The sequence below is a fragment of the Telmatherina bonti genome (assembly GCF_933228915.1).
Source record: "Telmatherina bonti genome assembly, chromosome: 23".
Classification (NCBI taxonomy): domain Eukaryota; kingdom Metazoa; phylum Chordata; class Actinopteri; order Atheriniformes; family Telmatherinidae; genus Telmatherina; species Telmatherina bonti.
The window spans coordinates 19,210,443-19,224,354 of NC_136632.1; the positions used below are offsets into that span (position 1 = coordinate 19,210,443).

Sequence of the window (13,912 nt, forward strand, 5' to 3'; positions counted from 1 at the left end):
AACTGCTCAACTTCACTCATTTTAATCATCTTTGTTTCTGTGACTGCTCTCATAATCGGCATAGCAACAAAGAGCTCCCTGTCAAGTCAAGATAAACACAGAGCATCTTATTACAATTAAACAGAAAATGACTTGTTACAACTGGTGGAGGAAAAGCAGAGCATAAACTTTATCAACTTCCCACACCTGCCAGGGTATTCATGTGCATCACAAAATGAATTAAGAAGTTGCCTGACCTCAGACTTAACTAATTATGTACTGACATTTGCTGAGGAGGAAACTATGTTGATTTTTTTTAACAGAGGGAATCCCAAAGCATCACTCTAACATGTGCAAAATGTGGAAAATACAATGTGGAAAATGTCATTGTTTAAACTAATGGCAATCTCTGATGTTCAATATGTTTGTAAAGAATTTAATCATCACTGGAACAAAAAAAAAATCCATTTAGAAAAACCAAAAACCTAAAGAACCCTATGCCTGGGAGGTGTTCAACCTTTCTTGCCCTCCTTTCATTATCTGCTGGTTATTAAAATGCCTGCACTCTAAAAGAAAGTTTTCCTGGAGCAGCAGCTCCTGTTACAGTTGGAGCAGCCGGTCTGTTGTTTACTGCTACAGAAGGATAGCTGGCAATACGCATCAGCAGATCCGTTCTCTGTGCATCAAACATAATTAGAAACTGATGCAAAAGGCTCTTGACCAAGCATCAGCTTGTGATGAGTTGGGAATGGATTGGAACATCTTCCCTGAAGCAATCTTCATATGTGTCAGCGCTATGCAATGCAGCTTCTAATATCTTTGGGTTTTTTTTGACAATCATTATGGCAGTCTAAATGCTGATTAGTGCTTAGTATGCTGCACATAACTGAGCACAGTCCATGCAGCTCCCAGGGAGGCAGTGAATTCAGTCTCTCTGCTCAGATGTCAGAGTAAAAAGGTATCAGTGGGATAAGTAACACTAACAAGATTAGGACTTTTACTTTGTAATCTCTTACACTATTCTTTGGAAAAGTTAATCATATTACTACAATAAGTTTCAGGGTGAGTGTCAGTAAGCCATAGCAGAGAGAGGAATAAAGAGTATGAGCGGTAGGTCAAACAAAGAGTAGAAAATCTGTGAGAGTGGAAAAGAGATGCAGGAGAGGAAGGGACTTGTGGGATAGAAAGAGAGACATAACTTGGAGCTCCAATGGGAAATGCAAGCACCTGCACCCCTCTGTGTCAGAATCTTCTATCTCTGCAGATGTGGCTTTACCAGAATCAATAGCAAGAGGAATAACCAAAATATCAGATTGAGGCACAGCTATGCTCAAAGCTACAATAAATCTATGAGAAAAGGTGAAGAAATGGCTGCTCATTACATCCACCAGACAGAATGACTGAATAATAATACACAGATATGTGCGTGTGTGAGGTGTGTGTATAGATGCCTACCTATGATCTGGATGATCTGCGCCAGCAAGACTCCATCAGTGACGTCCTGGCTCAGGTCCTTGATGAGGCGTGGACAGCCAGACTTAGCTAGGTAGTGATTGGCCCAGTCTGTGTAAATCTGCAACAGCAGAACAATAGTTTGTTAGTTTCTGTGTGTGTGTGTGAGAGAGAGAGGAAAACAGGGATAGTAAGAAGAATTGGTGATAAAAACTCAGTGATGCATCTATAGATTGCTTACCCTTTAGTCTGACAGCAAATCTCTGACTCATGAAACAAATTGAGCAAATATGACCTACGTGACTTGAGTAAAAGACAGGAAACAAATGAATAATTGAACTGAAGATGAAGGCTCTTGGTTAAACACAAAATTGTTTACTAATACGAAAAAACATTTCTGTTCTGAGAAGTTGACACACGGAAGGGAGAATTGATCCTGGCTTTACCCCGAAGGCAACTTCAGCCTTACATCAACTATTTCTTTGCCCCGAAAATAAGTTCTGACAACCGTACTACGGGTACGGTTACATGATGTTTTTTAATTTATAATTTGGGATTAAATAATCCAAATTAACAGTATTCTCATACAAGTTTACATGGAAATAATCATTCTGAATTGAGGTTTACAACACATCCTTACTTAATTCCTATTTACATTGGCGGGTTCGGAAGGTTTCTGATTGGACAAGAGGGTGGATGTGACGTACTTACATCTACCGGAAATAAACAAATTTTGCTTCCTGCTTGTCGTCTTTCCAGTTGTAACATGGAAAACTACATAATAAGTAGAAGTTTTGCTGTTATTTTGGTTATAATTTTGAAGCACCAGCTCAACATGAGCGTACTTCACTTGTTTTCAGCAGCTGAAAGGGAGAAGGAAATAAACTACTGAACACGAGAGGCAAAACAACGTGCAGAATATGTGCATCATTGCGATGGGACAAGGTAACAAGTAGGGGTAGGAATATCAAAACGAAAAATCAAATATTGGGATTTTTTGTTGCACAATTTTAAAATAGATTTTTTTGTTTAAAAAAAAATCAATTCTTCTTTTTCAGTGAATGCAAATAATCCATTATAAAATTTAGTCGTTTATATATATATATATATATATATATATATATTTGTTTTTCAAATAATTTTACTTTATAGCATTTAAGCAGCAGAATGATGGTCTGACTCGTGTTGTTTTTTCCTAATTGAAATCAAGAAAAACGATGAGCTAAAACAGTTCTGTACTTTTTATTTTGTTTTTAGTCTACAAAAATCAGTGAATCTGAAGAATCATGAAAATCTCAATTTAAATTGAATCGGCACCCAAAAAATTGGAATCGGATCGGGACGAAAGCATATCGTCACAGCCCTAATGATGAGCATGTGCAGAATGATAGGAAATAACTTATAGCAGGACTAAGGTTTACACAACAGAGGAATTAATAGTTTGGATTTATAATGCAAACAAATCGGCCTCTTACTTCAGAATTAAGTTCAATTAAGAATTGCGTTTTTCATTCAGAATTAGGTGTTTACATGACTTTTTTTTTTTTTTTTTTAACCAGTTTAAAGCGGATTAAACTTTTATTAAGAATAAAGCGGAACTAAAACTCCCATGTAAATGTTTCCTATGTACATCTTAATAACAGCATCACACTAGAGAGAACTGTCCACACAGGCCCTTTACAGGCCCTCAAACACAAATATTTGATCAAGCTCTGACACTCAGGACTGCATGAAGCACGACACCATCTCTGATCCCTCTGCCGGGGGTGAGTAAACCATTCCAACAAACCCTCACAGATGTTAGATAGGTGTTAATGTGACAGCTTCCACTGTCCAAATGAAAGGAGAAATGTAGTATTTCAGACATATACTAGACACTTGTTTTACATGCAGAAAAAAATCCATTAAAGAGCACCTAGGCTAAAGTCAGAATAAAACAGAATTTCACTTATTTGACTAATTAAAGCACAAATAAAACATTTACAGGTGGATTTATGTAACGTTAAGCTCTTAACAGCCACTTTGTCCCTCATTAGAACCAATAAGATGGCTGATAAGCAATGCCGCGTGCGACGCGAGGCAGACAGCTCTCAGCAGCTGTTGCGGTTTAACCAGGCTCCAGAGATGAAAGATATGAATCACATTTGGCCTTCAAGTCCTTCAAGGACTTCAGGACAGTTAGCCATATACAAGAGAATAAGAGACAGTGAATGGCAGAGAGATCCAACTTTCAACTTCAAGACTTGTCATGAGTCTAACAGGAGCCAGAAGTTGTGAAACAAGCTGGAAGAGAGCATCAAACTGTGCAGGCTTGATACAAATTTGCACAGACACTCAGAAAGGAAGTATCTCTTCTTATTGGTCTTAAACAGAAGTTCTTATAATATCAGTAAGAGCCCATATAAAGACACAGGAGCCCACAGAAAGATGCCTGCTGAAATCTCCTGTAATCCCTGGATTAAATAAGCAACACAGGTCTGAGCAGCATGAAAGATTGTGAATGGTGAAAATCCCCTCAGATATGCAACATGCTCAGTGAGCATGGGACCCTGACATCTGAAAAGGGTCATTTGAGGGCAAAATTAGACTAAACCACCTGATTCATACCTTCTTGACAAAAACATGGGGAACTGTGGAATAAAGCAACATTTGACTAATAGAAAAATATCTTAATAGCTATAAAATGGACTCTTTCACGAGGCTCTAATAGAAAATTAACCAGGGTTAGCAAAGAGAAGAGGCCCATAGTGCTGGCCCCACTAAGCAAGAATATAAAAAATATAAATAACAGTGTTTTCTTGAAGTTGGCTTCGCACAAAGATTCAGTTTTTGTGAACCTCCACAACAGCGCAAATGGCAGACATATTCAGGGGAATTCCCTCATAAAATCTAACCACCTCTCATGATGAAATAATCTTTCTCCCCTTCATAAACCTCACAAATTAAAGCAGCTCCCTCTCATTTTTTTTCTCTTAAAAGTGGGAAAAATAACTCTTTCAAGTTGCAGCCTCTCAGAAGTTTGAAATTTGTGGTTTCCTTCGGTGAATTTCTCTATGATGAGAAGTTGTAAAACATAACCCAAATAACTAAAGGCTTCCACAGAGATAAACACAGCAGGAAAATAGACGTCTACAAAGATGTACGTTAACAGAAACATACAAGCATGGGATTTTGATAACAGCACAGGAGTTTTGAGTGTGATTATCCCACAGTTTTTTATCCATCCTACAATTTACCTTTAAAAACCTTGAGAAATGTACACCTCCACAGAGGAGCAGGAGCACAGAAACTCTCCTCCTGCTGTTGGAACTGTTTTTCCACACAACACAAATGAAAAAATATGCATCACCCGCGATATCCACCATCATTGTGTGAGTACAGTGGTGCTGACAAAGTGTCTGAGTTGTGTTAACTCTACAGCTGCACAGCATCAAACTGTTGTAGGAAAAGAATATGCAGAGCTGAGAGAAAACACTGGAAAATGAGGAAACAGTCAATTATAAGAGTAAAAAAAACAAAATAAATAGACAAATTTTTTTATGAATTAATGTGCATCAGTATAGTTCACACGCTGCAGGTAAAGAAACAGGACTCAATGTTTAAATTAATCATGGTTTCCTCATCTAAAGCAAGATTTCCACCTCATACAAGCCTTAAAGGTTTTCCTTTCTTTTTAAAAACATAATTTGAAATTAGTTTAAAACAGGTGGATAAAAAAAAAGCACGATTTTCCTGTAAAAAAGGAATTTAAGGAGGGGGGAAGCAATCTAGACAACCTGAGGAAGGTGTGATTCCCAGTGAATAAATTCAACTGAAATGAGATTTTGTAACCAGCTGCTGCATAATCTGCTGCAGGTTATGGATGGATAAAATCCAGATTAAACCAATTTTCAGGGTTATGCATTAACCATTCAACCAGGAGGTTTAATAGTATTTGCATCTCAGTTTTTGTTTTACACTGATGTGTCCCCTTTCTCTTCTTTCTTTGACCAGGACTAAACTTCTTTCCTTCATCACATTTGGATCAAATATGCTTTATAGTAAAATTAATTTTGAGTCAGGCTTGATTACCAATAAAAAATGCAAATGATAATAAAAAGCAAATAAAAAAAATATTTATTTTAACAGAGTTCAGTAGGTTAACCAGGATTAAATTAAGGAATAAGTTGAGCTGCAGTGAGTAAACAGCTGAAATGTTTTATAAAGGCTGAAAACCGTTTTTCACTTAAACATTCACTGGGTTGCTCATGCAGTAGTTTATATGACAATTTTAGTGAAACAGCAAAAACAAAGTTTTAAAACATATTTTTCTTTTGGAAAATGCAGGAGTTAAAGTTCAGATGGCTGTTAAAATTATTCAGTTCTTGCTCACTTTTCCTGTCAAGCAGTGCTCCCTCAATGAAAACAACCTTAGTCTAATAAAAAAGTGTTTGCACACGTTTGTCCACAAAAGTTCCAAAACATGCGCAGTATTATCATAAAAATTCAGATTTTGTTAGTAATATTTAACTTTTTAATTTCTACAGAGCAGCTTCAAGCCAACATGATGCCAGCATGCAACCTGTTTTTATGTTTATAAATTCCAAACAGATACCATGTCTTTTTAATGCCAAACCAAAAAGGCATAAGCAAAAAGTTGCAGAACAGTGAGTTAGATTAGACTTTAACTCAGTAAGAGGTGTTGTAGCTTTTAACCCCTCATATATTCTGACAGACATATTTGAACACATCAAACTGAAGAGGTCTATTACTTCTATGAAAGTTTTATGTTAATGCAAAATCTGCATTACATGACTACCAACCCCATGAAATCAATGCATGCTCAAAAATTCTGTGTAAATTGAAAACTGATATGTTTTACAAACAAAAGCCATCATTGTGGCTCCACCTTCAGTCCATCAGCAAAGGAACAATAACCTACATGAAATATATATATATATATATATATATATATATATATATATATATATATATATATATATATATATGAAAAACCTAAAATAGTTTAAAAATATGAGAGAAAATAGTCTTGAAGTGTGCTTAGGCAAAGCAAAAATGAGGGGAGATCACAACTTGATATTTTGTTTTAAATATCAAAGGTCAAAACATGCAGAAGCTTGAAGGGAAAACTAAAAACTAAAGTCCTGGCTTCAAACCTAACCCAACACTTCTATTACCTGTCACGTCTTCTCCACTTTCCTCTCTGAGCTTTCTGACAAAACACAAACATCAAAGAAGCACTTTTCCAGAAGCTTGCCTCTTGTCTCTGCTCGAGCGCTGACTCAGTGATCCGCTCACTTCCCGACTCTTCGGTGGCGCTCAGAGTTGGGTCTGTCAGCTTCCTGCACTCATTAACCTATCCTGTCTGAATCCTGGTTGCTTTGGGAGGCAGAGGCTAGTGCTGCAACTCAGGCTAAACATCAGCAATAACACCACCTTCAGTGGTGCTGACTGAGACTACTGACATCATACAGCCACACATCCTGGAACAGACAGTAAACATGCACAAAAATACAAATGCAATACCCCAGCTAGTCATATACAAGTAAACAGATTCCCCCTCCTCTTTGCCAGGCTCTTTTTCTCTCTTTCGGCAGCCAGCATCAATCAGCAGAAGTCCGGACTCTGCTGATGTTATCCTAATTGATGCAGCAGAAAGTGTCTCTCTCCTGTTTGGCTCTACCTGCTCTGCAGACCAGCGCTGGGGATCCCAAATGGTGACAAACAGCGAGATCCTACCACGGAGCAGATAAACTGCCTTCAACAGTGCTGATCACAATGCAGTGACTACAGCTACGCAGGTATTATTGGCAAAAATCTGCAGTGGCACTGCTCAGCCTCAGGAGGGAGCCAGGTAAAAGGAGAAAGATAAGATGCTAGAATGAGAGAAAGTGAAGCAGCGAGGAAATCAAACTGTGCAGGACTCACTGTATTTACTTCACTGTAGTTATTAATGTATTTCTGCCGAATGACTGTTAATGTATGGGCTCTTTAATCAGGGCATCATTCCAACCCAGCCACATCCATTAAGAGCTTAGCTGCATTAAAGAAGTTGGCGCATAAATATAATAATTTGGAAGACTTTTAGCTGTGTAATGCTGTTTGAAAGAAGCTAGCCAGCGTAGACAGGTCTTTGGTCTGTGGTTGAGCTGGCTCGCGGACCTCTACTTGGCAAGAGTAGTCCTCCCGCACTGGTACTAAATGTAATTAAAGACAACATGCAGCCGCATTAACTAAATGAGTAATGAGCCAATGGAATCAATAGGACTTTCATGTGATGGAGCTTCCTCCTTGACTCTCAGCCTCATTTCCATCTTTGCTTCATTACAAATTGGTCGTGATGGAAGGATGGAAACAGCCCAGATCCAATGGTGGCATCATTGTTGACACAGTTTATGGGGCAGAGTAGAGAAAGAGATATCCAAAGCATCCAACTCAACAGAAAATCAGTACAGGCTGTGCTGTTTAACTGACAGCTGCTCTCAGAAAAACATCAAATAAGTAGAGTATGACAGTTTCTGTGAAAAAAAATGGTTTTTTTCTGCACAAATGTTTACAGTTTGGCTTGATTGGATTTATGGTTGCATGAAACATGTATATTCCTTTCAAACATTAGTATTCCACTCTTTGCACATGAATATAAGCATATAGTAGGTCAATTATCCTTGTGAAGAAGCACGAAGAATCTTTGAGAAGAGCAGGAACTAATAAAGTAAATGATGCTGTGCAAAAGTTCAGTAAATCAAAGAAAAGTGCTCCACTTTAATTTAGCAAAAGAGAACCACTGCACTGAGATGGTCTTCAAATCTGACTGCCTGCTTTCCTATAAAACCGACTTTTCTAAGACTAATGTAGTCCTACACTGGACTGTTCTTTTACAAGCTCATTCTGAAGAAGGGAGAGATGAGCATGACTTTTTCAAGAAGCAGGAGAGTGGTTAATCTGACAATATTCTGATGCATTCTGATGGGAGTATCCGCCCTCCACTAAGGAAAAATAAAAACCAGACCGTGGCCAGCTGCATTATCAGAACACCTGGAAGTTATTTCCACCATGAAAACATTTGGGTGTTTCTGATAAGTCTGACGTATCTTTATTCCCTCCCAAACCATCACGATATTGTAGTGGGATCCAAGAGAGAAGCCTCCCTCAAACCCACCTAATCCAGAGGTAATAGCAGGAGGCAGCTTTCCAATGTGGCTGCACTCCAATCCTGCAAACACCCACAGCGGAAGTTTCTGTTTGCAACATGCAGAACATAGACTCAAAGCTTCCATCAGTCAATTGATGTTGATGAGGAATTAAAAATATTGTCTTTATTAATGTGACAACATTATTTACAAGCAATTTTAAGAAGCAAAAATTGAGGTGAATTTGGAGGCAGGAAGAAGGTGAGCAGAGAGTTCCCTGTTGTCACCAATCTTGGTGTATTTGGTTAGAGGATTTGGAGCCATAGACTGTGTATAGAAAGATGGACGGAGCCTCCGTGACATCACCCATAGGTTTCTGTAGAGCTGAATTGAAGCTCGGTGGGCGGTTCCTACCATCGCCATCTTGGCAAGGGCATGTGTATCGTATTGCCAGGAAAATACAAATATGGGCAAAGAGGTGGAGCTGAGAGTGGGGTTGGGAGCGTCATGGTGGATGATTGACATCGAACGAACTCCAAGTTTTCTGTAGCTAAGAGCTAACCGTGCTAACCTGGAGCTAACAGGCGCTAACCAGCTAATGGAGGTAAGTGGGCTTAAGCTAAGTCATGTTGCTAACTGGTTAATAACCGTGGTTATTCTGCGTTCTTCTTACTTGACGTGGCAAATCGGGTACCTGTCAATCAAAGTGACACGCCGCTAAATATGCCGAATTTCTAGATTAAATTACGTTTAATCGGGCGAGTTAGAAAAAAAATTCACTCCCCCCACAGCTGTCATTAAGGTAAACCTGACCTAATAAACCAAAAATGGATTTTTGAACCAGGCTGTAAACATGTTTATTTATGCTGTGAAGTTGGTCTTTTTAACATGGGAGTCTATGGGGATTTAACCCAGTGTTTCCCCGTCCAGGTCCTCAGAGTCCTATTAGACAAGTTCCTTCTCCAAAACACCTGAGTCAGATAACTGAAGTTTCTCATCAAGTTCTCTGCAGCCTGTTCACGAGCCCGTTATTTCATTAACGTGTGTTACAGTGGGTTCCCAATAAAACATGCAGGACCTGGATTGGCAAACACTGATAACCAGATGCATGGATTTAAACTCCTTGTACATACAATAAGCTGCTGTACGTTAGATGTCTGTGATTTCTGATTTTAACACCAAGAGGTTGAGAATCATCTTTATGTGCTTCCAGTCTGGTATTGACCAAATGACTTCACTATGGACAGAGCAAGAGAGGAGCGCATGCTGTTAAAAACTAAAACATTTAGTCATCCCCTTTTTATGCTTCCATCTGCCAAGTCATTTTGTCATTTCAGGAGAATGCCTGAGCAGAAAATGCCATAATTGCAAGGCTGGGAGAAGTTTATACAGACAACCCATGCTGGATGCGATTGCACACACCAATCAGCACTGATCTCTTGCAGCGCAGCAGGGACTGAGGGCCAAAGAGCGAAGAGCTGAAGAAAGGGAGAAAAAGAGGCTGGTGAGAAAAAAAAAACAAAAAACGATTTGACAGTACCTAAGTAACAGCTTGAAGACAGATGAGGAGCTTAGAGACAGACAACAGAAGGCAAACAGAAATAAAGAGATAAGTTTGTGGATTTATTTGGGAATCTGTCAGCGGTTACCAGCGCAAATTACAGGAGATCATTTGCCAAAGCAGCAGAATTTTAACGATTACATGTAGTTGATTTCCATCATTTCCAGCCAGGAAAAATACTGTCAGACCTCTTATCATTCTGTCTCACACCACCAGCCTGGCACGTGGAGGCTGCAGCTGAATCATGAATATGTTCAAGCTATGAAACAAAAAGTATTACAAACCTCAATGACTATGAGCAGCAACTACAGAGACTGCATTTTCTGCTCAACTTTACCCCGTGCAATGATTCAAAAACAATAAACCGAGTCGGGCTGAAATCATTCGTGTTTACATGATGGAGCTCCATCACCATCAGGCGAGGAAGCTGGAGCAATTTAATCCAACCTCTGAACACACATCCAGCAGCTCACTTCCTCCCTCAGTCAGCAGCCTTGACCTCAAACAGGAGGGCTGGATTTACATCACATTCAGTCCTAACAGGTCACTTAGATAAATGCCTTCAAAATGCAGAGACAAAGCAGGCAAAACAGTAGAACAGCCACATGGCAGCACACTTACTTTGTCTTTCTTTCTTGAAACAGATTAGTCTCTTACATGAACATCACCTGAAGCAAGACACTGTGTTCCAGACAGGGGACACAAACTGAAGGGATGGGGTTTTCTCACACACATTACAGTTTATAGGACCTTTAAATGCACACAAACAATATGTCATTTCACCATGGTAACCGCAGCATGTGAGGCAGCGTCTGGCTCATTGGCTGTGTCTTGTGATGTAGACACTGCCACCATTGTGCTGGTAAAGACACAAACACATCCATACTTCCACAAACTCAGCTCCCATGCTGGCTCCTCTTCAATGCTTCACAAAGAACTTAATCCAACACACAAAGGAAAGAGCATATCTATCTCCAATCAAGTTTAGCCCTGATCAGCTTGAGAGATTGACTGCATCCAGCTATTATAAGGAAGCAGCAGGTATCTGAGTGACATTTCACACCAGGAGAAGCCTGTGGAGAGTCTTGTGTTAATCGTGTGTTCAGCTGAAAGCTCACAAGATGAGCTCCGTCTGCATGCTTAGATCACCTCACTGTGGTGGTAACAGCCGTAATTGAGGGTTAGCATCGAATGACGGGCAGAACTTTCCTGCTTGGATGCGGCGAGGAGGCCTTAACAAGCATTGCGGGGCTTCCGGCTGACACCCGGCTATTCTGGGATGCCACAGAGCCTCTTCCAGACCTCGTCAACTTGCAACCTCTCTCCAAAACACACAAATGAATCAAGTGAGGCAATTGAGCAGCTGTGTCATTAGGTGTCCCCGCTGTAGCAAAGCAGTTTGCTATAAGTATACAGTTGGCTGCAGATGCATACAAACAGATCCATATCATGATACCAAGCAGACTGCCATGATCCTGTCATGTGGTTCCCCCAAGACGGCTTGAATTATTCTCCGAACAGATTTCAACAAAAACCAAATCAAGAGAATGTGACGTGCTTCTGTGTGACTCACCGCCGGCCCGCTCAGATTAGTCACACTTCCTCGCATCGGACTGGATTTCTGTTCATTAAATCAAGATGACTCAGCTGCTGAGTTCTCCAAATGAGTTCCAATGGGCCCTGATTTGGGAGCACTTTCACTCCTGTTGCTTTTTACACTGGACAAAAAATGGATTCTTATTCACAGTAATAACAGGGTAATTTATAGTGTGAAAATGGCTAAAGAAATACACAAATAAAAGCACATTGGCTTCCTATCAGGGCTGCGCAGATAGGAGGTCAAAAGGTTGGGAGTTCTGCAAACAAAAGCAGACAAATAATGGAGTGGCAGCAGGTCCTCACAGGCACATGATAAACATGGTAAACAGAGCCAACTGTGCTAACAGCGGCCCTCCAACCACTTAAATCTTGATCAGGTATCAGTCCCATTGGATATGTCTGGCCTTTGTTTTTTCCGTACGAGCCAATTTATAAACCCATTTATATGCAGCACACAACACATGTCTGTTTGGTTTCAGTCGGGAAAGCCATCTGCTTGTTGAGAAACAAATTACTGTAGATCGCTAGATTAATGGATTTTTGATTGGGTGCTGGCCAGGCTGCCAGGAGCCTGAGCTTGTTTTTTTATTAACGTGCCTCTGAGAGGACGAGGACAGGGCAGTGACACTGCGCCTGACCACTTAGCAAACCAGTCTGACAGCTACACGGCTGATTGTTTTTTAGCATGATTGGCTCTGGAAATATGAGCAACGACTTTGGCTTTGATAACGATAATAATACATGATTGTACCTGAATGTGAGCATGCGTGCAATTTGTTTCAACTGGTGAGGTTTTACTTCAAATGGATTTAGTAAGAGCAAAGTAAAATACATCATCTCCCCTCATTTATCGCCTCTTTTTAGATATTACCCTGCTGTTCTATCAGTCATCAACAAGATGGGTTTGAAGTTTCTCCAGTTTAAAGAAGTTATTAATGTGGTTTCATGGAGCAGTTTTGTGGTTTTTGAATGAACATCTGCTGAGGTGATCAATCAGAAAAGATGATTTAGGGAAAACTGGTTTGCTAAATATGTTTGAAACAAATGCAAACGTTATTTAAGGCAATTAGAAGAACGGATACACATGTTTTGAGTACAGCAGGCCATAAAAACTATCTTTAAGTAAAATCTGAGTAAATATTGAACCTCTGTTTGTTTTTGGCTTGAAATAACTTAAACTTTTAATGCTTCTCTCATTTTACAAACGTACTTATCTCCGAGATTAGAAATGACTCAACTTTTACTGTTGTGGTGACATTCAGTGGTTAAAAGTTCATTTAAAGTCAGTAGTGAAATTCAATATGTAGAGAAGAAAAGGCTGATTATTCTCGTCAATGCTGCCACCCTACGATGCACTCTGTGAAAAGTGCCTCCCTACTAACCTACCAGCAGAGGGCTCTAACACACAACCTCTAAATCCAGCAGAATCTGACTTTTATGGAGCTGCTGGCTGCTGGAAGGCAGATGAGGGTCATACTGCTGAACTTAATGAGTCATGTAAGGATCATCTGTGAATCACAGTTTGAGAGTGAAAGCCAGAACTGCCGGCCGCTTCAAAAAGCTTGGTGGCTTTGGCTTTTTGGTTAGTAATGAAGCATATTTCCCAGTGTTCCCTGTAGCTAGAACACATAAACCAGATCCCTCCTGTCACAACCTTAAAGGAACAGATCAGTGTATTGCTGATGGAATGTGTAAAATCTTCATTTACCAAAATGAAAAGGAAAAAAAATCTTTTGCAGATGCTGCAGATTAAAACAAGGCAGATTTCTTCCAGGATGAGCTTGATGAAGCATCTTTTTTACTTAAAGCACATGTCAGTAAACTCAAACAGCTCTGGTGCAACAGCAAGTTGACTAAAGTGCATTAGAATATCAGAAACATGCTAATTCACCTGCATATATATACATCATTCTGTTTGTGAGATGAGTCAGAGAATAGTTGTGATGGAGTCCTCAGGAAAGCAGAGGAGGAGGCAAATGTAAAACAAGATAACACCATGATGAGGCGGACATCCACTTCCAACGAAGAGACATCTGATTGACTCAACTTCCTCTGCACTCATTTTGACCTCATTTAAAAACCTCAGCAAACATCCAACATCAAGGAAGCACATCACTGATTCACTAGAATGATCCCTCACTTCATTTTTTCTCATGCTTTTATAAAACTGAATGAATTTTTGCCAGTATGC

General features: G+C 39.7%; 1 protein-coding gene across 5 annotated transcripts in view; it reads right to left on the bottom strand.

Annotated features, from left to right (window-relative positions):
- The window catches only part of nav3 (neuron navigator 3), a gene marked incomplete at its 5' end in the record, with an annotated part of 209,255 nt that overhangs the window by 153,853 nt on the left and 41,490 nt on the right, over positions 1-13,912 (bottom strand). For all 5 annotated transcript variants that reach the window (XM_079263304.1, XM_079263306.1, XM_079263303.1 and 2 more), the window contains one exon: positions 1,435-1,552. In XM_079263304.1, the coding sequence (XP_079119430.1) occupies positions 1,435-1,552 (118 nt within the window). The remainder of the gene's footprint in view (positions 1-1,434; positions 1,553-13,912) is intronic.